Source organism: Rattus norvegicus, chromosome 18 (assembly GCF_036323735.1).
Source record: "Rattus norvegicus strain BN/NHsdMcwi chromosome 18, GRCr8, whole genome shotgun sequence".
Taxonomy (NCBI): domain Eukaryota; kingdom Metazoa; phylum Chordata; class Mammalia; order Rodentia; family Muridae; genus Rattus; species Rattus norvegicus.
Genome location: NC_086036.1, coordinates 28,063,708 through 28,086,898, shown reverse-complemented (window position 1 = coordinate 28,086,898; position 23,191 = coordinate 28,063,708). Strand labels below are relative to the sequence as shown.

General features: G+C 44.3%; 1 protein-coding gene and 1 long non-coding RNA gene across 7 annotated transcripts in view; one reads left to right on the top strand and one right to left on the bottom strand.

The window, feature by feature from the left end:
• Window positions 1-13,998, bottom strand: part of LOC120098187 (uncharacterized) — a 66,539-nt gene extending 52,541 nt beyond the window's left edge. For both annotated transcript variants that reach the window (XR_010059804.1, XR_005496254.2), the window contains exon 1: window positions 13,860-13,998. This is a non-coding gene — a long non-coding RNA (uncharacterized LOC120098187). The remainder of the gene's footprint in view (window positions 1-13,859) is intronic.
• A 362-nt stretch (window positions 13,999-14,360) lies between these two features.
• The window catches only part of Nrg2 (neuregulin 2), a 181,961-nt gene continuing 173,130 nt past the window's right edge, over window positions 14,361-23,191 (top strand). For 4 of the 5 annotated variants that reach the window (XM_063277502.1, XM_063277501.1, XM_063277507.1 and 1 more), the window contains exon 1: window positions 14,581-15,328. In XM_063277502.1, coding sequence (XP_063133572.1) covers window positions 14,581-15,328 — 748 coding nt within the window. Of the gene's footprint in view, window positions 15,329-23,191 lie in introns of all 5 variants that reach the window. The other variant, NM_001136151.2, reaches the window with a different exon arrangement.

Below are 23,191 nucleotides of genomic sequence, written 5' to 3'. Positions count from 1 at the left end.
AAGGCCCTGGGTTCGGTCCCCAGCTCCGAAAAAAAAGAACCAAAAAAAAAAAAAAAAAAAAAGGCAAAGCATGAGTCTGAGAAGTACTTTGCTCTCCTAACCATATCAGGCTCTCCTTCTTTTCCCTGTCCATAGTTGTGTAACTACCCTGGCAGACTGCTGTGAGCCCTTGTACGGTAGTTCTCCCTCTGCCTCAGATGCTGTGATCCCAGTGTTACTGGCAAGAAGGGTTCCTTTTCCTTCTTCAGTTCCTGGCTCAAACACTGTCTCCTTAAGCCATCATTACAAGGAGTAACTTCTAGTAAGTTTCAACCCAATTCCCCATCTCTGCTTCTGGAAATGTTGTTTGTTCCCTTATTGGTGATTGCATCTTTATGGATAAAAAATCTTCAAGGACAAGGGTGTTACACTCTGTTCTCAGAATCTAGGATAAACCTCAGGTTAGAGCCGTGTGAAATTATAAGCAGTTTGAGTGATAAGTTAATCAATTTACATCTTTATACTTTTTAGTATGTTTGAGAATCAAACTTAGATCCTTGAACATTCTAAGTCAATATTCTTCTACTGAGCTGTATTAGTAGCTCCAATGGACTTTTGAAAAGAAAGACTAGTAAAAATACTTTTGAAAGAAACACATGTATAAGAATATATAGTGAGGAGTTCTCTGCACCCAAATCCCGTGGGAGGGAGAGCTAAACCTTCAGAGAGGCAGACAAGCCTGGGAAACCAGAAGAGACTGCTCCCTGCACACACATCTCGGACGCCAGAGGAAAAAGCCAAAGACCATCTGGAACCCTGGTGCACTGAAGCTCCCGGAAGGGGCGGCACAGGTCTTCCTGGTTGCTGCCGCTGCAGAGAGCCCCTGGGCAGCACCCCACGAGTGAACCTGAGCCTCGGGACCACAGGTAAGACCAAAATTTCTGCTGCAAGAAAGCTGCCTGGTGAACTCAAGACACAGGCCCACAGGAACAGCTGAAGACCTGTAGAGAGGAAAAACTACACGCCCGAAAGCAGAACACTCTGTCCCCATAACTGACTGAAAGAGAGGAAAACAGGTCTACAGCACTCCTGACACACAGGCTTATAGGACAGTCTAGCCACTGTCAGAAATAGCAGAACAAAGTAACACTAGAGATAATCTGATGGCGAGAGGCAAGCGCAGGAACACAAGCAACAGAAACCAAGACTACATGGCATCATCGGAGCCCAATTCTCCCACCAAAGCAAACACGGAATATCCAAACACACCAGAAAAGCAAGATCTAGTTTCAAAATCATATTTGATCATGATGCTGGAGGACTTCAAGAAAGACATGAAGAACTCCCTTAGAGAACAAGTAGAAGCCTACAGAGAGGAATCGCAAAAATCCCTGAAAGAATTCCAGGAAAACATAAATAAACAAGTAGAAGCCCATAGAGAGGAGACACAAAAATCCCTGAAAGAATTCCAGGAAAACACAATCAAACAGTTGAAGGAATTAAAAATGGAAATAGAAGCAATCAAGAAAGAACACATAGAAACAACCCTGGATATAGAAAACCAAAAGAAGAGACAAGGAGCTGTAGATACAAGCTTCACCAACAGAATACAAGAGATGGAAGAGAGAATCTCAGGAGCAGAAGATTCCATAGAAATCATTGACTCGACTGTCAAAGATAATGTAAAGCGGAAAAAGCTACTGGTCCAAAACATACAGGAAATCCAGGACTCAATGAGAAGATCAAACCTAAGGATAATAGGTATAGAAGAGAGTGAAGACTCCCAGCTCAAAGGACCAGTAAATATCTTCAACAAAATCATAGAAGAAAACTTCCCTAACCTAAAAAAAGAGATACCCATAGACATACAAGAAGCCTACAGAACTCCAAATAGATTGGACCAGAAAAGAAACACCTCCTGTCACATAATTGTCAAAACACCAAACGCACAAAATAAAGAAAGAATATTAAAAGCAGTAAGGGAAAAAGGTCAAGTAACATATAAAGGGAGACCTATCAGAATCACACCAGACTTCTCGCCAGAAACTATGAAGGCCAGAAGATCCTGGACTGATGTCATACAGACCCTAAGAGAACACAAATGCCAGCCCAGGTTACTGTATCCAGCAAAACTCTAAATTAACATTGATGGAGAAACCAAGATATTCCATGACAAAACCAAATTTACACAATATCTTTCTACAAATCCAGCACTACAAAGGATAATAAATGGTAAAGCCCAACATAAGGAGGCAAGCTATACCCTAGAAGAAGCAAGAAACTAATCGTCTTGGCAACAAAACAAAGAGAATGAAAGCACACAAACATAACCTCACATCCAAATATGAATATAAAGGGAAACAATAATCACTATTCCTTAATATCTCTCAATATCAATGGCCTCAACTCCCCAATAAAAAGACATAGATTAACAAACTGGATACGCAACGAGGACCCTGCATTCTGCTGCCTACAGGAAACACACCTCAGAGACAAAGACAGACACTACCTCAGAGTGAAAGGCTGGAAAACAACTTTCCAAGCAAATGGTCAGAAGAAGCAAGCTGGAGTAGCCATTCTAATATCAAATAAAATCAATTTCCAACTAAAAGTCATCAAAAAAGATAAGGAAGGACACTTCATATTCATCAAAGGAAAAATCCACCAAGATGAACTCTCAATCCTAAATATCTATGCCCCAAATACAAGGGCACCTACATACGTAAAAGAAACCTTACTAAAGCTCAAAACACACATTGCACCTCACACAATAATAGTGGGAGATTTCAACACCCCACTCTCATCAATGGACAGATCATGGAAACAGAAATTAAACAGTGATGTCGACAGACTAAGAGAAGTCATGAGCCAAATGGACTTAACGGGTATTTATAGAACATTCTATCCTAAAGCAAAAGGATATACCTTCTTCTCAGCTCCTCATGGTACTTTCTCCAAAATTGACCATATAATTGGTCAAAAAACGGGCCTCAACAGGTACAGAAAGATAGAAATAATCCCATGCGTGCTATCGGACCACCACGGCCTAAAACTGGTCTTCAATAACAATAAGGGAAGAATGCCCACATATACGTGGAAATTGAACAATGCTCTACTCAATGATAACCTGGTCAAGGAAGAAATAAAGAAAGAAATTAAAAACTTTTTAGAATTTAATGAAAATGAAGATACAACATACTCAAACTTATGGGACACAATGAAAGCTGTGCTAAGAGGAAAACTCATAGCGCTGAGTGCCTGCAGAAAGAAACAGGAAAGAGCATATGTCAGCAGCTTGACAGCACACCTAAAAGCTCTAGAACAAAAAGAAGCAAATACACCCAGGAGGAGTAGAAGGCAGGAAATAATCAAACTCAGAGCTGAAATCAACCAAGTAGAAACAAAAAGGACCATAGAAAGAATCAACAGAACCAAAAGTTGGTTCTTTGAGAAAATCAACAAGATAGATAAACCCTTAGCCAGACTAACGAGAGGACACAGAGAGTGCGTCCAAATTAACAAAATCAGAAATGAAAAGGGAGACATAACTACAGATTCAGAGGAAATTCAAAAAATCATCAGATCTTACTATAAAAACCTATATTCAACAAAACTTGAAAATCTTCAGGAAATGGACAATTTCCTAGACAGATACCAGGTATCGAAGTTAAATCAGGAACAGATAAACCAGTTAAACAACCCCATAACTCCTAAGGAAATAGAAGCAGTCATTAAAGGTCTCCCAACCAAAAAGAGCCCAGGTCCAGACGGGTTTAGTGCAGAATTCTATCAAACCTTCATAGAAGACCTCATACCAATATTATCCAAACTATTCCACAAAATTGAAACAGATGGAGCCCTACCGAATTCCTTCTACGAAGCCACAATTACTCTTATACCTAAACCACACAAAGACACAACAAAGAAAGAGAACTTCAGACCAATTTCCCTTATGAATATCGACGCAAAAATACTCAATAAAATTCTGGCAAACCGAATTCAAGAGCACATCAAAACAATCATCCACCATGATCAAGTAGGCTTCATCCCAGGCATGCAGGGATGGTTTAATATACGGAAAACCATCAACGTGATCCATTATATAAACAAACTGAAAGAACAGAACCACATGATCATTTCATTAGATGCTGAGAAAGCATTTGACAAAATTCAACACCCCTTCATGATAAAAGTCCTGGAAAGAATAGGAATTCAAGGCCCATACCTAAACATAGTAAAAGCCATATACAGCAAACCAGTTGCTAACATTAAACTAAATGGAGAGAAACTTGAAGCAATCCCACTAAAATCAGGGACTAGACAAGGCTGCCCACTCTCTCCCTACTTATTCAATATAGTTCTTGAAGTTCTAGCCAGAGCAATCAGACAACAAAAGGAGATCAAGGGGATACAGATCGGAAAAGAAGAGGTCAAAATATCACTATTTGCAGATGACATGATAGTATATTTAAGTGATCCCAAAAGTTCCACCAGAGAACTACTAAAGCTGATAAACAACTTCAGCAAAGTGGCTGGGTATAAAATTAACTCAAATAAATCAGTTGCCTTCCTCTATACAAAAGAGAAACAAGCCGAGAAAGAAATTAGGGAAACGACACCCTTCATAATAGACCCAAATAATATAAAGTACCTCGGTGTGACTTTAACCAAGCAAGTAAAAGATCTGTACAATAAGAACTTCAAGACACTGAGGAAAGAAATTGAAGAAGACCTCAGAAGATGGAAAGATCTCCCATGCTCATGGATTGGCAGGATTAATATAATAAAAATGGCCATTTTACCAAAAGCAATCTACAGATTCAATGCAATCCCCATCAAAATACCAATCCAATTCTTCAAAGAGTTAGACAGAACAATTTGCAAATTCATCTGGAATAACAAAAAACCCAGGATAGCTAAAGCTATCCTCAACAATAAAAGGACTTCAGGGGGAAATCACTATCCCTGAACTCAAGCAGTATTACAGAGCAATAGTGATAAAAACTGCATGGTATTGGTACAGAGACAGACAGATAGACCAATGGAATAGAATTGAAGACCCAGAAATGAACCCACACACCTATGGTCACTTGATTTTTGACAAAGGAGCCAAAACCATCCAATGGAAAAAAGATAGCATTTTCAGCAAATGGTGCTGGTTCAACTGGAGGGCAACATGTAGAAGAATGCAGATCGATCCATGCTTATCACCCTGTACAAAGGTTAAGTCCAAGTGGATCAAGGACCTCCACATCAAACCAGACACACTCAAACTAATAGAAGAAAAATTAGGGAAACATCTGGAACACATGGCACTGGAAAAAATTTCCTGAACAAAACACCATTGGCTTATGCTCTAAGATCAAGAATCGACAAATGGGATCTCATAAAACTGCAAAGCTTCTGTAAGGCAAAGGACACTGTGGTTAGGACAAAACGGCAACCAACAGATTGGGAAAAGATCTTTACCAATCCTACAACAGATAGAGGCCTTATATCCAAAATATACAAAGAACTCAAGAAGTTAGACCGCAGGGAAACAAATAACCCTATTAAAAAATGGGGTTCAGAGCTAAACAAAGAATTCACAGCTGAGGAATGCCGAATGGCTGAGAAACACCTAAAGAAATGTTCAACATCTTTAGTCATAAGGGAAATGCAAATCAAAACAACCCTGAGATTTCACCTCACACCAGTGAGAATGGCTAAGATCAAAAACTCAGGTGACAGCAGATGCTGGCGAGGATGTGGAGAAAGAGGAACACTCCTCCATTGTTGGTGGGATTGCAGACTGGTAAAACCATTCTGGAAATCAGTCTGGAGGTTCCTCAGAAAATTGGACATTGAACTGCCTGAGGATCCAGCTATACCTCTCTTGGGCATATACCCAAAAGATGCCTCAACATATAAAAGAGACACGTGCTCCACTATGCTCATCGCAGCCTTATTTATAATAGCCAGAAACTGGAAAGAACCCAGATGCCCTTCAACAGAGGAATGGATACAGAAAATGTGGTACATCTACACAATGGAATATTACTCAGCTATCAAAAACAACGAGTTTATGAAATTCGTAGGCAAATGGTTGGAACTGGAAAATATCATCCTGAGTGAGCTAACCCAATCACAGAAAGACATACATGGTATGCACTCATTGATAAGTGGCTATTAGCCCAAATGCTTGAATTACCCTAGATCCCTAGAACAAACGAAACTCAAGACGGATGATCAAAATGTGAATGCTTCACTCCTTCTTTAAATGAGGAAAAAGAATACACTTGGCAGGGAAGGGAGAGGCAAAGATTAAAACAGAGACTGAAGGAACACCCATTCAGAGCCTGCCCCACATGTGGCCCATACATATACAGCCACCCAATTAGACAAGATGGATGAAGCAAAGAAGTGCAGACCGACAGGAGCTGGATGTAGATCTCTCCTAAGAGACACAGCCAGAATACAGCAAATACAGAGGCGAATGCCAGCAGCAAACCACTGAACTGAGAATAGGTCCCCTATTGAAGGAATCAGAGAAAGAACTGGAAGAGCTTGAAGGGGCTCGAGAACCCATATGTACAACAATGCCAAGCAATCAGAGCTTCCAGGGACTAAGCCACTACCTAAAGACTATACATGGACTGACCCTGGACTCTGACCCCATAGGTAGCAATGAATATCCTAGTAAGAGCACCAGTGGAAGGGGAAGCCCTGGGTCCTGCTAAGACTGAACCCCCAGTGAACTAGTCTATGGGGGGAGGGCGGCAATGGGGGGAGGGTTGGGAGGGGAACACCCATAAGGAAGGGGAGGGGGGAGGGGGATGTTTGCCCGGAAACCGGGAAAGGGAATAACACTCGAAATGTATATAAGAAATACTCAAGTTAATAAAAAAAAAAAGAAAAAAAAAGAAAATAGAGATGAAATTGAGCAGAAGTATTTCAAAGTTATTAACACTAGTAGTGTTTTATACTTGAATGCATTTGCTCCATCCCATAGATCCACTGATACCTCCTCCCATATTTACAGTGGGGTACAGATATATTCCACTTCAGTTATACTTGAATGATATTAAAGTAGAAAACTAAAGCATTCTTTCTATTCTTGAGGACTTTACTGAAAATCTAGCTTTAATGTTCCAACAAAGAGTCTTAATGTAAATTACTCATAGTAAGTCCTGATCCAACGTCAGCCTCAGCAAGGTAAATACACTTTTGAGAACTCACATGCTTCCTAGGTTATCCTGAAATAATGATTGTTCTTTGTTTTTACAAGTTACTGTGAGTTCTTTTCTAAATTTAATGTAATTTTCTTTTTTATAAATCTTTAGTAGCCTTGAGGAATTACAGTTCATAGAGGAAAAACTAACTTAAAAAAAAAAAAGAATATATAGTGAGGGATGCCTTGGACACTTAGGCCTGACTTAAAGAGTCATCCTGGCTGTAACAGATGTATTAACATTTACTGTTGCTTTGCCCCATCAGCAAATAGAGGCTCACTGTGTCTGTGTCTGTGTCTGTGTCTGTGTCTGTGTCTGTGTCTGTGTCTGTGTCTGTGTCTGTGTCTGTGTCTGTGTCTGTGTCTGTGTCTGTGTCGTCTGTGTCTGTGTCTGTGTCTGTGTCTGTGTCTGTGTGTGTCTGTGTCTGTGTGTGTCTGTGTCTGTGTCTGTGTGTGTCTGTGTCTGTGTGTGTCTGTGTCTGTGTCTGTGTCTGTGTCTGTGTCTGTGTCTGTGTCTGTGTCTGTGTCTGTGTCTGTGTCTGCCTTTAGACTTGGGAGAAGAGTGGAATATCAACTCCTAAGAGGCAGAGGAAAGGTATGGTATAAAAAGAGGAAGATATATATGTTCCTGCACTTGTACACACACAGACACACACAAACAAACACACACACACACACAGACAAACACACATGGGAGTGTAGGGGGGTGTGGGTGTGTGGGCATGCGTCCATGAGCATCCCATGTGTTTGCATGCAACCTACACAAAAATTTTTGAAGTTAAAACAGCAGAAACGGGTTGGGGATTTAGCTCAGTGGTAGAGCGCTTGCCTAGGAAGCGCAAGGCCCTGGGTTCGGTCCCCAGCTCCGAAAAAAAGAACAACAACAACAAAAAAACAAAAAACAAAAAACAAAAACAAAAACAAAAAAAACAGCAGAAACATCCCACTGAGGGAATTTCCCTTTCCCCCCAGTCTAACAAGTCCATATGCTCTAACATATCAATCTGTAATGAAAACTAAAGCTGGTGTTACGCACGAAGGCATTATCCAGTTGCCACATCACACAAGACAGGTAGCTCTATCCATGATATACTTCCACTTCAGTCTATTTTAGGAAGCTTCTGGATTCTAATCTAAAAGTGGTATCTGGAAAAGAGATAATAATTTGTGCTCACATAGCAGTTTTCATCCAAAGGACTTAAAGTACTGCACAAAGAAATAAGTATTATTATCCCAGATGGAGCCTGTCAGACAGAGGGGCTACTGCCCTGTCAGCAGGTTAAAGAGAAGGAGTCCTGGGCTCGGAACACAGCCCTATACTATAAATTACTGCGTCACGGCCTCTCCTGATGGAGGGCTAGGTTATTAGTGATGAGTTTTTTCCCCCTTTAAATTAAGTAGGCTATCAGGTCTTAGTATTTTAGTATATGCCCCAAATATGAAAGTAAGTGCTTATAAAACTTCTGAATTTGGGATTGTGTAGCTATTTAAAATAAGAAAACCGATAGATTAATGTACTACATAGGTGGCGATATTATTTATTTAAGATCCACAGCAAATGGGATGAGACAGGAGTTATTTTGTCACCCGTTGTGCAGTTGTGGAGAATGTGGGAAAGTCATGAAGCAGAGCCAAGCTTAGATGGAGGTGACTGATGCTGAAGCCCTCACAGTTAGTGGGTCGCTCTGTGTCAAGTACCTTGTGAGGCATTCTGGCAGCACCGGGGTCTAAACCTAAGGCATCGCTCACGTGAAGCTAGCATTCTACCATAGAGCTACGGCCTCGAGCCTTGTGTGTGAATCTGTACAAATTATCTAAGAGTTCATTTACCAAATCCTAGGAGGTGGATCGATTGTCCTCCCAATAAAGGTTTACAAAGGCAAAGTAATTTATCTGAGCTCAGTTTTAAAAGCAGACAAAAGAGCGGTGGGCAAGGAGGCAGAGCCTTAGGACTTTTCCTGCCACGGAGCAGTTGTACAACCCTGAGTCTATCAGTAGGGTTCCTGGCTTCAATTCTTCCCTGTAAAAGGGGAATGTGCTGAGGGACACTGGTGCTAAACTTCTGCCCACTGCTAAAACACTGCTGCTCCGTAACTGCTTTCTATTTAGTCTCTTGTTTGAAATCCTTGGAGGACAAGAAATGAACCACACAGAACCTGAAAGTGACTCTGGCAGCCAAATTTAGAAAACAGATCTCAAAAGAAGAAAAAAAAGAAGTTTACAAAAATGTCTTTATATAGAAAGCGAGACTATCCTGCAAAGGGTTTCGCTCGATCTGTGTCTCAGTGACCAGATGGAGGTCACACTCCCCCCCCCCATGCCCAGCTAGTTCTCCTGCCTGCAACAAGTCATGTGACTTGGGTCAGGGGTCCTTTCTGCCCATGGACCAGCCTGAGCTGGAAGAAGCCCATCTTGTGTGGGAGGGCCCTGAGAGAATTGCCAAGGTTTTCATGTGGGTGTTCTAGCTTGAATTCAGAATGTCTGTATCATTCTCTTTACCTCTGGTTTTGTTCTTAGTGACTATTACATAGTGACACAACCCACTGCTAACATGAACCAGTTGGGGTTTTTTTTCTCCCACAACCTTATGGTGAGCTATAGGGACATTAACAAGGCTGGTATCCACATCTCTGTGTGGTTCTTGTTCAAAAGCATTAATTTGGGGTGATAAGATGCCTCGGCTGGTAAGGACACTTGCTATCAAGCCTTATGACCTGAGTTTGAGTTTCAGGACACACACACACACACACACACACACACACACACACACACACACACACAAATAAATAAATAAATAAATAAATAAATGAATGAATGAATGAATGAATAAATAAATAAATAAATAAATAAATTTTTAAGCCTGGCTTTGAATTTATGATAAGTCTTGGCAATGAAAATCATTTATGAATCAGGTTTGACTGCGTACACTTTTGATCTCAGCTCTTGGGTAGAAGAGGCAGGCGGATCTCTGTGAGTTCAATACCAGCCTAGCTACAGAGTTAATATTCAGGGCAGCCAGGGTTATGATAAGAGTTTGAGAAAAATAAAGAAAGAAAGAAGAAAATTATATTATATTCTCATACGTCTCTATTTCTCCCCCCCCCCTTTTTTTTGTAAAATGTTGCTTACAAACACCAAATAGAGTCTCTGTGATATTGGAAGAGGGCTTTGGGGGTGTGCATGACGACACTGCTTTGGTTCTAGGTTTTTTGAGTTTGCAAAATGCAAAATCGTTGAAGCAAGTACATACTGTACATGAGGCAGTTGACACAAAATGCCCCCAATAAGTGGAGACCACCATTGTAGTTATCAGTTATTAAGTCAGATGCAGAGTTAGGGGCTCAGAGTCCCAAGCCTAAATGTCTAAGACAGGGGACTAATTCACTTCGGATTCCAGGAAAGGCATAGACACGAGCTGCCTAGAGACACCACGTGCCCTGGCCTTCCATGCTCTGTAGAAGCTAATTCTGCAGTTATTCTCATACACACCACACCTCCAGGAAAGTGGGACAATCGTCTCTTTTCTCTTTGGACACCCCGCCTGGGTCTGCATCGTCTATGGCCACAGGAACCTGGTCACTGCTAGGACATAAGAACTTTCCTTTCCACCAGAAGACTCTGAGGTGGATGTAGCCCCAGGAAATTACTTCTAGTACTAATTAGCAGTAGATTTTTATTTTTTGACATTGGGTCTCCTGTATCCTGGGCTGACCTGCAACTGGTTATATAGCCAAGGATGACCTTGAATTCAGACACATTGCTTCTGCCTCCCAAGTGTTAGGATTCTAGGTGTGTGCCACTACATTGAGTTTACACAGTGCCAAGGGTCAAACCCATGGCCTCATACATGCTAGGTAAGCACCTTTGCCTTGACCTACATCTCTAGCCATATGTATCTGATGGTGCATACTTACACTGCTGTGTGTTGCATACGCTAGGCAAGAATTGTACCAACTGAGCCACATCCCCAGCCCTGCATTTGTTTAATTTTGTGTATATGAGTGTTCTGCCTAGATGTGTGTATGTAGGCCCAGAATCCATAGAACTCAGGAGAAGGCATCAGCTCCCCTGGAGTCAGTATTACTATGGCTGTTGTGAACCACCATGTGGGTTCTGGGAAATGAACCTTGTTCCTCTGCATGAGCAGTCAGTGCTGTTAACCTCCATCTCTCCAGTCCTGGTCCCCACCACTACCACCACCACCACCATTTTGTTTTAGACTGGATTTGCCTTTTAAGCTTGTTTGTTTGTTTGTTTGTTTGTTTGTTTGTATCTCACTGTGTATTCCTGGCTGGCCTAGAAAATTGTGTGTGTGGGAGCGTGCATCTCTGCAGTCAGAGGACAGTTTGTGGGCGTTGGTTCTGCCCTTTTACCATAGGAGCCCCAGGGACTAAACACGTGTCCTCAGTCTTGCTGATGGGCACCTTCACCTGCTGATCCATCTTGCCAGTTCATTTTTTAAAAACATACAGGAAATCCTACCATGCAATGATTTCTTACCACATAGAGGCTCTGATCTCTTTGCCTGGGAATTACTAGTGTAAGTCACCAACTGTCCCTCTCGTTCAACATAAATTTTGCCCTGTCTCCGAGCTAGGCATTGTTTTAAGTGCCTTGGACCCCTCATCCCATATCAGCCACACCCTTCTATTCTGGTTTTAAATGTTATCTCCCAAAGAAGCCTTCCTTTGTCCAGGCTGACCTTGTCTCTGCCCTCCCATTACTCTCTATCATTTCATTCTGTTTATTTCCTTCAGAATACTGACCACTATAAGCAATTAGTTACCAACTCAATTGTTTGTTGCTGTCCCTCCAGCCAGACCAAGAGCTTTGGGAGCACGGGACATTGTTGATTTGGCTCTTCTGTATGTCCAGGAACTAGGGCGGCGGCTCTCTGTTTGGCACGTAGGCACGGTGAATTGAGTATTTAATTGAATAAAAACATAAAACGGTGCCATGAGACACATTCTATAATTTTCCCCATTACTCCAATGAGGAAACTGGGGGTTAGAGAGTAAAGCGGAGTCTTACCAAAGCTAGTAACTTATAAAACAGGCTAAAGAACACCCAGCTGTCCTTCACCCCAGAGTACACGCTCCTTACAACTCTGCTGCTGTGTGTGCTCTTAAGTATCTAGGCCTCTCTGGAGAGCTCCTTTCCACTGAAAAAATGAGGGGTGGGGTTAGCCACCCTCGCTATAGCAATAGTTCGCAATTTATGGTATCTATGACCAGTGAAGGGGCTGTGAAGCCTGGCTTGAGGCCTCTGAGAGCACTGATGCTGGGAAGATGGCTCAGCAGTTGAGAGCTCTGCTCTTGCAGAGACCACATGCACTTATGTGCATGTACACATACCTACACACACACACACACACACACACACACACACACACACACACACAGAGAGAGAGAGAGAGAGAGAGAGAGAACAAACACACACATAACTTTAAAAACAGTAAAAAAATTTTAAAAAGATCACTGATCCTCAGCCACCACCCCACCCCCACCCCCGTTTTCCTTCTCTTTTCTCATTCCTTCTCTAAAGATTTGCTGATTGTACCTTGTGTGTTGGATGTAATAGGGGTCTAAAGACTCAGAACATCGACTATGCCATTGCAGCTGCTTGAAGTACTGTAGAGTCAATGGTGTGACGGTGAGCTGTGCAAGTGACATAGTAACCCAGAGGAGGGCATATGTGTTGAATGGAGTGGTGGTGGTGGTGGTAGTGTGTGTGTGTGTGTGTGTGTGTGTGTGTGTGTGTGTGTGTGTGTGTGTGTGATCAGCTACCAGGCTGCTAAGCAGAAGGAGGCCTGGAGAGTTTTGTTTGGGAATATGGCTTTTACTCTTGGGTCTGGTCACATCCATTCACTTGGATTTTTAGACAGCGGACTGGCTGTGGTCTAACTGGGACCGTGCCAGGAGGCAAAAAGCATTATTACCACTGGGATCTCTGCAGTGTTCAGATTCACAACGAGGACTTGGGCATAAGGTGTTCGCAGCAGGTGGAGAGGAAGGAAATGCATCAGAGATTTCTGAAGGTGGAGCTAAAGGACTTGGTGGGTGAGCAGTTGGTAGCGGTTAGGAAACGAGACTAGAGAATGGCTTGCATGCCCAAGTATAAAGTACTATCATTAAGAAATGGAGGGAATTTGGAGTCAGGTGAAAGAGATACTGCTATTGGCTTTGGATATTCTGTTAGAATATCCACTTAAGAGAACCAGGAGGAAAGGAAGGTTCAGCACCTACTTTCCTGAAAGAGCTCTGCTAGCCCAAGTATTCTTGGGCTAATTTCCCCGGGGAGGCCCACACCTCAGGTATCGAATTCTCGGAGAGCTTCACTAGCATTTCTGAGCTTGACATCTATCAAGGATAACAGAACGATGTGGAAAACTTCCTGGGCTCTCACTGATAAAAGCATGGATTGTGGAATACATGTTTGGATCAGACACTGACTTTTGCAAGCACCAGATTACAAAGAAAGCATTTCCATGGAGTCTTCTCTGGCCCTGACAGGCTCTGGCTCTAAGCTGGCTCCCAAGAGCGCTCCCCCACCCCCCTTAGGGAGCTGATTTTTAAAAAGGAAACGGGGTTGTATAACGCGCAGCCTGGTTCCCCTTGACAACTGGAGAAAACCCTGAGTTTGGGAGGCTGGACCTGCTTCCAATCATTACCTCTCGAAGCAAGACTCATTGTCTTCTTTTAAAATGATGGGACTGGAATCGTCTATCTCAGCTCGAATATCCAGCGGTCACCAGGCGGTGGCAGGGTCGAGCAGGAGGACTCTTTGGGGGTTGGTGGGGCGTTTCAGGGTCTTCTTAGGGAAAGAAGAGACAAGAAGCAGGCGCTCCATCCTGGCCCGGTCTCCCTCTCTAGTACTTCCAGCCTAGGGCTTAAGGCAGAGAGAGGCACACCCTGTGTCCTACACCTCTGTTTTTGGGATGCTATCAGAAGCCACCCTCACCTCCTGGCACTAAACACCACTGTCATGCCTATGGATCCCAAGAGCAAAGGGTGGCACGATTTCTCCCGCGCCCCTGCGGGCTGAAGGCGGGCACTAAAGCAGTGCAGTTCCAAGCTTCCCCTGCAGAAGCCACGCTCCTGACTAGGTCCGGGGATAGAGGGGGCGCGAGAGAGCAAGTGGGCGGGCGTCCCATCCTCCGCAACCTCCTCTAAGTCCTGGCGCACAGGGAGGGAGCGCTGCGCTGCGCCGGGGCTGCGCATCGCGGCCCACTTGCCGCTTGTCCCCTGCCCTGGCTGGGCCACCTCCCCGGGCTGCCGGTGGAGGGCTTCGAGGCGCTAACGTTACGCTGTTTCCGGTTTTCCAGAGGGCTCTGTTTCCCCTCCCAAGGCGGCGGCGGCTGAGCGGCGGAGCCCCCCAAATGGCCTGGCCAGATGCGGCAGGTTTGCTGCTCAGCGCTGCCGCCGCCACTGGAGAAGGCTCGGTGCAGCAGCTACAGCTACAGCGACAGCAGCAGCAGCAGCAGCAGCAACAACAGCAGCAGCAGCACCAGCAGCAGAAGCAGCAGCAGAAGCAGCAGCAGAAGCAGCAGAGGCAGCACCACCACCACCAGCAGCAGCGAGAACAGCGGCAGCAACAGCGGCAGCATCTTCCGTCCCGCTGCGCCCCCAGAGCCGCGGCCGCAGCCACAGCCGCAGCCCCGCAGCCCCGCAGCCCGGAGAGCCGCCGCCCGCTCGCGAGCCGCAGCCGCCGGCGGCATGAGGCGCGACCCGGCCCCCGGCTTCTCGATGCTGCTCTTCGGTGTGTCACTCGCCTGCTACTCGCCCAGCCTCAAGTCCGTGCAGGACCAGGCGTACAAGGCACCCGTGGTGGTGGAGGGCAAGGTACAGGGACTGGCCCCGGCAGGCGGTTCCAGCTCTAACAGCACCCGAGAGCCTCCCGCCTCGGGTCGGGTGGCGCTGGTGAAGGTGCTGGACAAGTGGCCGCTCCGGAGCGGGGGGCTGCAGCGCGAGCAGGTGATCAGCGTGGGCTCCTGCGCGCCGCTCGAAAGGAACCAGCGCTACATCTTTTTCCTGGAGCCCACCGAGCAGCCCTTAGTTTTTAAGACAGCCTTTGCCCCGGTCGACCCTAACGGCAAAAACATCAAGAAAGAGGTGGGCAAGATCCTGTGCACTGACTGCGGTGAGTCGCCCCCTCCTTCTGCTGGAGAAAGGGGGGGAGGGAGGTGGTGGAGGATGGGGGTGGGGCGGAGAGGTGCCGCAGGTGCCCAGGCCTGGCAGCACACGGGCGCCGGGGGGTGGGGCCGCCCCTGAATAGGGCGCCGGTCGCGGGTGGGTGAAGATGTGGGCTTGGGGCGAAGGAGGATCAGGCTCAAAGTGTGTGCTAGGGTCGAGAGCTGGTGGGGAGGCGCTGGCCTGTGCCAACGAGATCTGCGGCTGATGTATGGCATGTGGGGCTGGAAAGCTGCCATCATAGCCCAGTAGCGGAAGGGAAGACGGTGAGGTCCGGGAGGCGCTGGCCTGAGGCTCAGTGAGTCAGGAGTGACCCTCGGAGGCCTCGCCCGCTCAGCTCCCGGGGGCCTGCCTTGCCCAGGCTGGCTGGGTCTACAGGAGCAGCTGGGCAGACTCCCAGGCTGTGAAGGCCTCCGCTTACAAGTTCTCCTAGGGAATGATCGCCCCCGCCCCCTCCTTCCTCTCCCCGGCTCTTTGCTCTGCTCATCCCCACCGCTGGCGCAGGCAGAGTTGGACTTTTTCTGCTACCGTTTCCCGTTCTCCATGTGGCTCTGGGTTGTTTTTCCTCGGTTGTGCTGCGCCTGTCTTTGCTAAGCGAGTAGCTCAGCCTTCCCTCCTAACACCCAGAACTAGTGAGCAGACACTCTTTTAGCAGTTTGTGAAGTAGCTCACCTGGTCTTGGTGGTTGGTGGTGGTGATGGTGGTTAAGAGTAACTTGCTTTTGCTGAATGTTGGAAGTTCAGCTCTAACATCTTCCTGGCGGGATGTACTGACCGCATCTGCATCTGTCTTCACAATGTTGGGTGTTGCACAGGAATGCAGGGGATTGTAAACGAAAGAAACGCTAACCTGCATATCTGGCGGCCCCAGAGTGAAGGTCTCCCATACGGAAGTTAAAGAAATGACGCTTAAAACAGCCTTTTCTTCTTGTCTTTGAGTCCCACTGACTTCTCAATAAGATGATTTTTAAAAAGGCTGAATCTGTGGTGTTTAATGTAACCCTGGACTGTTGAATCCCTGAACTGGAATAGATGTCTTGAACTCTCATAGAAGTGGGTGATGTATTTACCAGTTTACTGACTAAACCTGGGTAGTGTAGAAGGCTTGAGTAGCAAAAATACTGTACAGTTGGAAATTTTCCTGCTTTCTTTTTTTTTTTTTAAGAGAGATCAATGTCTTTGACTTTTGGAAGCTTCCCTCCCCAGCTCCCCCCCCCCCCAGGCAAATTTTGGGCAATTAGTTGTGGGAGTGTATCTAAGCACTGTACTAAACCCTGATCACTTTAGTGAGAAGAATCTTGGAAGAATCTTACCATGGAGAGAAAAACTTATGGAAAGACAGCAGTTTGTGGTTCGGATATTTTTCTAAGCAACATTGTTGCCTGCTTTTTAACGGGGATTTTTATGCTCTGAAATGTTTTATGTTGACAAGTTGAGACCAGCTAAGAATTGCTCTCTTCCCTTTTCTTTTTCATTCTACTAAGTATTTTATCTGAGATCCCTTGGGGGATTGTGGAACTAACTGTGTTGTGCAGGGGAAGTAGATAGTAAAAACATGTATTGAACCTTGTCCAAGGACAGTTTCTGTTTGGGTGTTTGGAGAATCGCTCCTGAATATGCACAGTCCGTGTCTCCACCTGATCCCTCCTCAGGGTCACTGAGGACTGATAGCTATTGTCTGTCAGCCACTATCTGGGCAGGCATCCCTGCCCTTTGTCTCCTGCCTGTCTCCTTCCTTGCACCTTGGTTGTTTTTGCTTCGCATTTAATAGTTTCAACAGTTGAATGCAGAGATCATGAGAGATCTGAGGTCATAGATATACTCTGCTTTTAGGCTGTGGCATCTAGGATTATTTATGTGTAGTATAGCTCTTGCAGAGATAAATTTAGGACTGCAATCATTTGTAAAGGGAAGGCCCTCACACATCATAAATTATCGAGGAGCAGAAATGTGTATGGCAGTAAATACTTTGGAATAAAAAAAAGGATGGTAGTGTGGAGATAGGCACCAGAGAAGCTTTACATAAGAGGACTAGAAACTAAAGGGCATGTCTGTGAGAGGAGACCTATGGAATTGGAGATAATATGACAGAAGAACAGAAATTCTATTTTCTTATTTTCTACAATGTGGTTAAAGAAAACATGTGCTGCAATGGCATATTAAATGAGGAAACAGAATCGGCCTAACTAACCACAACACCTTCCTTGTGTTCAGCAGGAAATAGCCAACACATTCATTTTCTGTTTTCTATTCTAAAGAAAGCCCTGTGGGCCACAGGGTCATTGGGAACATTCTCTCCTTGGAGCAGATTTGCCCATTGCAAAATAGGGAAGCTGGCACTTGGAAACTGTCATTGTAGCCGTTATGTTGAGTAACTGAGGTTGAATTGTTACTTTGTTCAGTCAGTTTCAGGTCTGAGCTGTCTGGGCTGGAGAGGTGTGGTTCCTGGGGACGTCTTCTACAGGCAGTGTTTGGGAAGGGGACTCAGAGATAATGTGCCATGTAGAGGGATATAGTGTACTTAAAGCACATGCCTTAGTCATACCAAATCAAGGATCCTACTGGACCCCTTGCAAAAGGTCCTCATAAGGGCTTGTGGCAGCTGTGACGTGTGGCCTGAGAGTGACAGCTAGGGGTCTCTCTGGAAGAGCAATGCCTAAACAAAGGGCATATTTTATAGCTCCAATGTATAGCATTTAATCAAAATGACTACCTCTAGTGGTAAAGAGTAAAATCTTTGCATTTCTAAGCTATATATATATATATATATATATATATATATATATATATATATGAAGATGTTTTCTGAGCTTTCTGTGGGAAACAGAGGTAGAGCTACAAAGGCCTTAGAAGGACCGTGTAACTCTGTACCAGGCTGCCAGTGTGTCCTGTTCTTTACACAGTGCCCGCTTGAAAGAGGTGCTCACACATATTTGGTGTAATTGCACCTCATCTTGTTGCATTTCAAGCCATTTCCTAATTGAATAGGTTTGGGAGACAGAAGGAAAGAAGACTGTGTCTGTCTTCCTTGGGGACTTGCTGACTTGTGGTTCTCCAGTGTGTGATGTGCTTCTGTGGACTTTGAAATCAATCTGTCACCCAGATTGACATATTAGAGGAAGGTGGTTCACAGAACTTAGTATAGCAAAAGTGGCCAAATATTTTTAAAAGGCTGTTTATTTGTAGAATCTTTTCTTTTCCAGCCAGCTGGGAAACCAGCCGTGCTGCAGCTTGAAGACAGGAGAGTGAAACCAGATTAGAAACTGGCCAGTCCTGGGGGTGGGGGCGGCTTGGTTATAGGCTCAGGGGCTGAATTACCACCCTATGCCATTATATCTTGGGCGGCTGCTTTCCTCTGCAGAATGGAATTTGTGGGACAGAAATGACATCTCATCTCAGAGATCCTTTTTGTCCTCATCCTTGCCCCTGGCAGTGTTTGGTATTGTGTCTAGATGAGACACTCGTTTGAGGGGATGAAGTCAAGTGAAGTTCAAAAACGGAGCTTCCAAATTCATGTTGAAACACACTCAACTTCCTGATCTGTGACATGGGGTTTGTGCTGGGGTGGGGTGGGGGTGGGGACTGGGGGGGGGAGAGACTGAGTCTGATGGTAGCCTTTACTTGTTACTATGGGAATCCACTTGTCTTCTCTTTCTGTCCCCCCTCCAAAGGAACCCTTATCAATTAGAATACTTGGCCATGATATGCTTAATCAGTGTGGTGATTGGTTGCTAATGGGATCTGAGAGGTAGGAAGAAAGGTCTTGCTGGGGAGGATGCTTTCTAAGAGTGAAGGTAGGAGGAGGTGGGTTACCATTCCCTAATTTTAAATGCAAAGACAGGAACTATTAATTTGATTAGCAAATGTTTTGGGATTTCGGGAGCCTGGTTAACAACAGTCTAAATGACTAACTTCCTCTTAGCTCCTAATCAAGGCCTTTGTACTTCTTACCATCCTTCATTATCCAGAGCTTTTAAATTTTATTCTCTGATAACAGCTTATGTTTATAATGAAACTGCACTTACATTTTTATATAAGAAACACATTGCTAATGCTCAAAACTCAGCAAGTCTATCAGAATATAGATCGCATGGTTTCCTCTTGTCTGTTCTCAGCTACCCCACTCTAAAACAATTGTAAAAGTGTTTAGTTTTGAAATATGTCTTTTTCTAAAAGGCATTTTCCCCAAAGTCGTGTTTTAATTATTTTGTTTTATTTTATTTTATTTGTGGATGGAGTGTGTTGACTTTGCCTTTAAGACAATTTTATGGTAAATTTTCTCACGTTACAATCCAAGATCTTAACTGCTTGGGTTCTGTTACTTCTGAGTCCTTTTCTGTGTCAAGTTATCTCGTCAAAGCCTTTCTTTTTCCACTTCACCCACATTTTACCTCACAAATACAATCCTGGGATTAGAATCTAAAATCTCAACTTAGTTTTTAGATGCTGTGCCATTGAAACACAGTCCATGGCCACACATGGTGGTACAGGCTTTAAATCCCAGCACAGTGAGTTCTAGCAAGTCAGGGGCTACCTAGTGAAACCATGCGGTAGTGTGTGTGTGTGTGTGTGTGTGTGTGTGTGTGTGCGCGCGCGCGCGCGCGTGTGTGTGTGTGTGTGTGTGCGCGCGCGCGCGTGCATGTGTACGCATGTGTAGATATATGTAGATATACATATTTATTATACATTTTACATATATATGTATATACATATGTACACTCACAGAGGTAAGTGATTAGAGTGTTTGAGGGGATCAGGGAAGTGCTTTTTGGGTAAGTAGAAGAGAAAATAAATATGAAATATCTAAACAGTGGGACTCTTCACCCCCTCAGTTGGTTTAGTGGCATTCGATGCTTTAAATATTGACTTGGGAAAGGGAATGGTGATATCAATATATCAATATCAGTCTGCATCATCTTTTCTTTTCCTCTTTTAGTTCCTGTTTTTGAGTCATGGTCTTCCTATGATGCCCTGGTACATTCCCAGGATACTGTGCAGTTTTTAACAACAGACTCTTGGGCTTTTCTTTTCAAAGGTTGAAATGGTGTTAGTATAAATTTTACTAAAGATGTGCTCCCACTCAGTTTTGAATTTGGATGTGAAGTGGGTATCACTTTCCACCGTTCCTTGTGAGTTAAGTCTCTCAGCCCATTGACTGTTTAGAACTTGCACACAGAAGTAAACCTGGTTTATGGATTCTAAGGGACGACGTCGGCAGCTCCCGAGCATCGTGGCTGAGCTGCCTGAGAAAGAGCAAACTTGCGGCAAAGTTGAGAGTGTTTCTCTTTCGTCTTTACAATTAGTTTTTATGGTAAAGCAACTGGAACACTTGAAATCTAAAACCAAACATTACCTGTTTTCCTTTGTAGTGAGGGAAAAAAAATAAGATTCCAAAAGAGGGTGCCAACTTCAAATAAAATCCGTACATGATCTGCTGATATTTTCCTTGAGTGGCAGGGCCCAAGTCAGCAGTGAGAGAGAATTTTGTTTTGAAAGTGTCATCTCAAACTGCAAGGATGTCTGTTAAACATCATAATTAAGCATGCTAAAGGAGAAACCACGTTGACAAAATGCCCAGTTAATCCACCCAAACAGCTCAAACCCACTCCCTGCTGAAATGTTTAGCCTTTTTATGAAATTAGGCTCTCAACAGTACACAGACCTAGCCGGCAAGATGGCCCAGAGAGCCAAGAGGCTCGCTGTCAAGGCTGACCACCTGGGTTAGATCTCTAGAGTCTACACTGTGGAAGAAGGGAATTGACTTCTACAAATTGTCCTCTGACTTGCATACGCACAGTAGCAGGCGCATACACACATGCCAGTGAATAAACACACAAACGAATGGAGAAGAGAAGAGTGCACACAGATCAAGTGTGCCGAGCTAGAGTGCCATGCAAGGCTGAAAGAAGTTGGGCAGACAAACAGAGGGCATTAGGATGACATGAAGAAGACGTGCTAGGACCCAGGCAAAGATCTTGCCAATCTTGGGCTCAAAAGACAAATTATACTGATTGAAATCAGTTGCTGTCAGTCACCTGTGATGCTTCGGAATTACGAAATCAAGTTGAATCCAGGACTCTTTCCCCAGCTAGTTACTTCAAGGAGAGTGTGGCATATGAGCTCAATCTACAGTCACATTCCCTCCCACTTTGTATATGCAGCGAGAGCCAAACACCTCTCCAGGGACCTTTTCTGGGACAGAGGTAGAGCGCTTCTGTGAGCCTCTGCTCAGCCCATGGTTGTGCTGCTAGCCACCTGGGGTGGGTAAAACTGGTTGATGCTGCAGTTTTGTCTGTTGCTATGTATTGTAAGGCTAAGTTCAGGGCTGGGGGCAAGGCTTGGTTGCCACAGACAAGAGAGTCAGTCCTCACATAGACAACAAGTGATGCTATGTGACCTTGCACCCAAGTTATTTCCTATAGCTGGGCAGAATTGAGGTAGGTGGGACTTGGAGATCCCAGGCTTGGGGTCTCAGAAGAACATGAGGGGAGAGAGAAGAGGGTGAAGAGAGGAGAAAGATGCCATAGGTTAGTCAAGAAAGCATGGCCATGAGGGCTGGCCAATTGGAGTTAAAAGCAGCCCAGATGAAACATAAGTAAGAACTCAGGGTTATTGATAGGAAATAGATTTTGATAATATAGAGGGTAAATAGCTGCCCAGCATTAGTGCTAATAAAGGCTTATTATAAATATAAAGGTCGTGTGTGTCTTTTATCCGGGAATGAAATGGTCAAAGGTGGTGTAGAAACCCCAGATTGGGATTAAATATTTTCAACCACAGGTTGACATTTCACTTCCCCTTGCAGATGTTTCCAGAATGGTAGAGGCACAGGTATCCTCGAAGTTTCTGTGTCTAAGACCCCTGCCAAGATATGACAGGTTACTTTCTATTCTTTTCCTGGATCTTTATGTCTTTTTTTAAAAAAAAAATCGAGGGGTTGGGGATTTAGCTCAGTGGTAGAGCGCTTGCCTAGCAAGCTCAAGGCCCTGGGTTCGGTCCCCAGCTCCGAAAAAAAAATCGTTCATAGATTTCCCTACCCTTTGGAGGGTAGGGAGGACATTGGCTCCCTACCCCTTTTCTCTTCGTCTGCTTTATAAAGACTGAGAATGGACTGTCCTTGTCCATTAGGCTGAGATGTTTTACTTGGCCTTGATCTTGGTATTGGCCCATCTAACAAAAACCAAAATGAGCTAACTCAGAATTGTATGAAAGGAAGGAAGGCCACCGCATGGCTAAATACCTAACCCAGGCCACTCAGCACTTAGGGTAGCATTAATTCTGTTGTGACAGCTATGTGATCTGTATTCCAGAGGTTTTGTTATTTAAAGAGATTTTTAAGTTGTTTATCCTTTAGATGTTTATTTCAATAAACTGGCTATAGATTCCACTATCAGTGAATTTACAGTTCTGAACTACCCAGATCTAATAGCAATGCAACTTAGACTGTATGAAATGTTGTAAATTATGACAACACAGTGCTTTGGGGAGGTACGTAAGGGCATCATGGAGCCATGTCTGTTGAAGAATTTAAGAAGTCCCTTGGAGCAGTTTTGATGTGATTCTAACAAGAGATGGATGAGGTGAGAGTAGTTTGAGGGTAAAGAGAGAGGAATCCATTAATTAAAATCAATTGTTTGGGCATGTTGATACATGCCTTTAATCCCAACACTTGGGAGGCAGAGGCAAGCGGATCTCTGAGTTCCAGGACAGCCAGGGAGACACAGAGAAATCCTGTCTCAAAAAACAAAAACAAAACAAGACAAATTGATTCCATGCACAGAGCAGCAGTCTCAGTAGTAGAAGACCATGCCTGT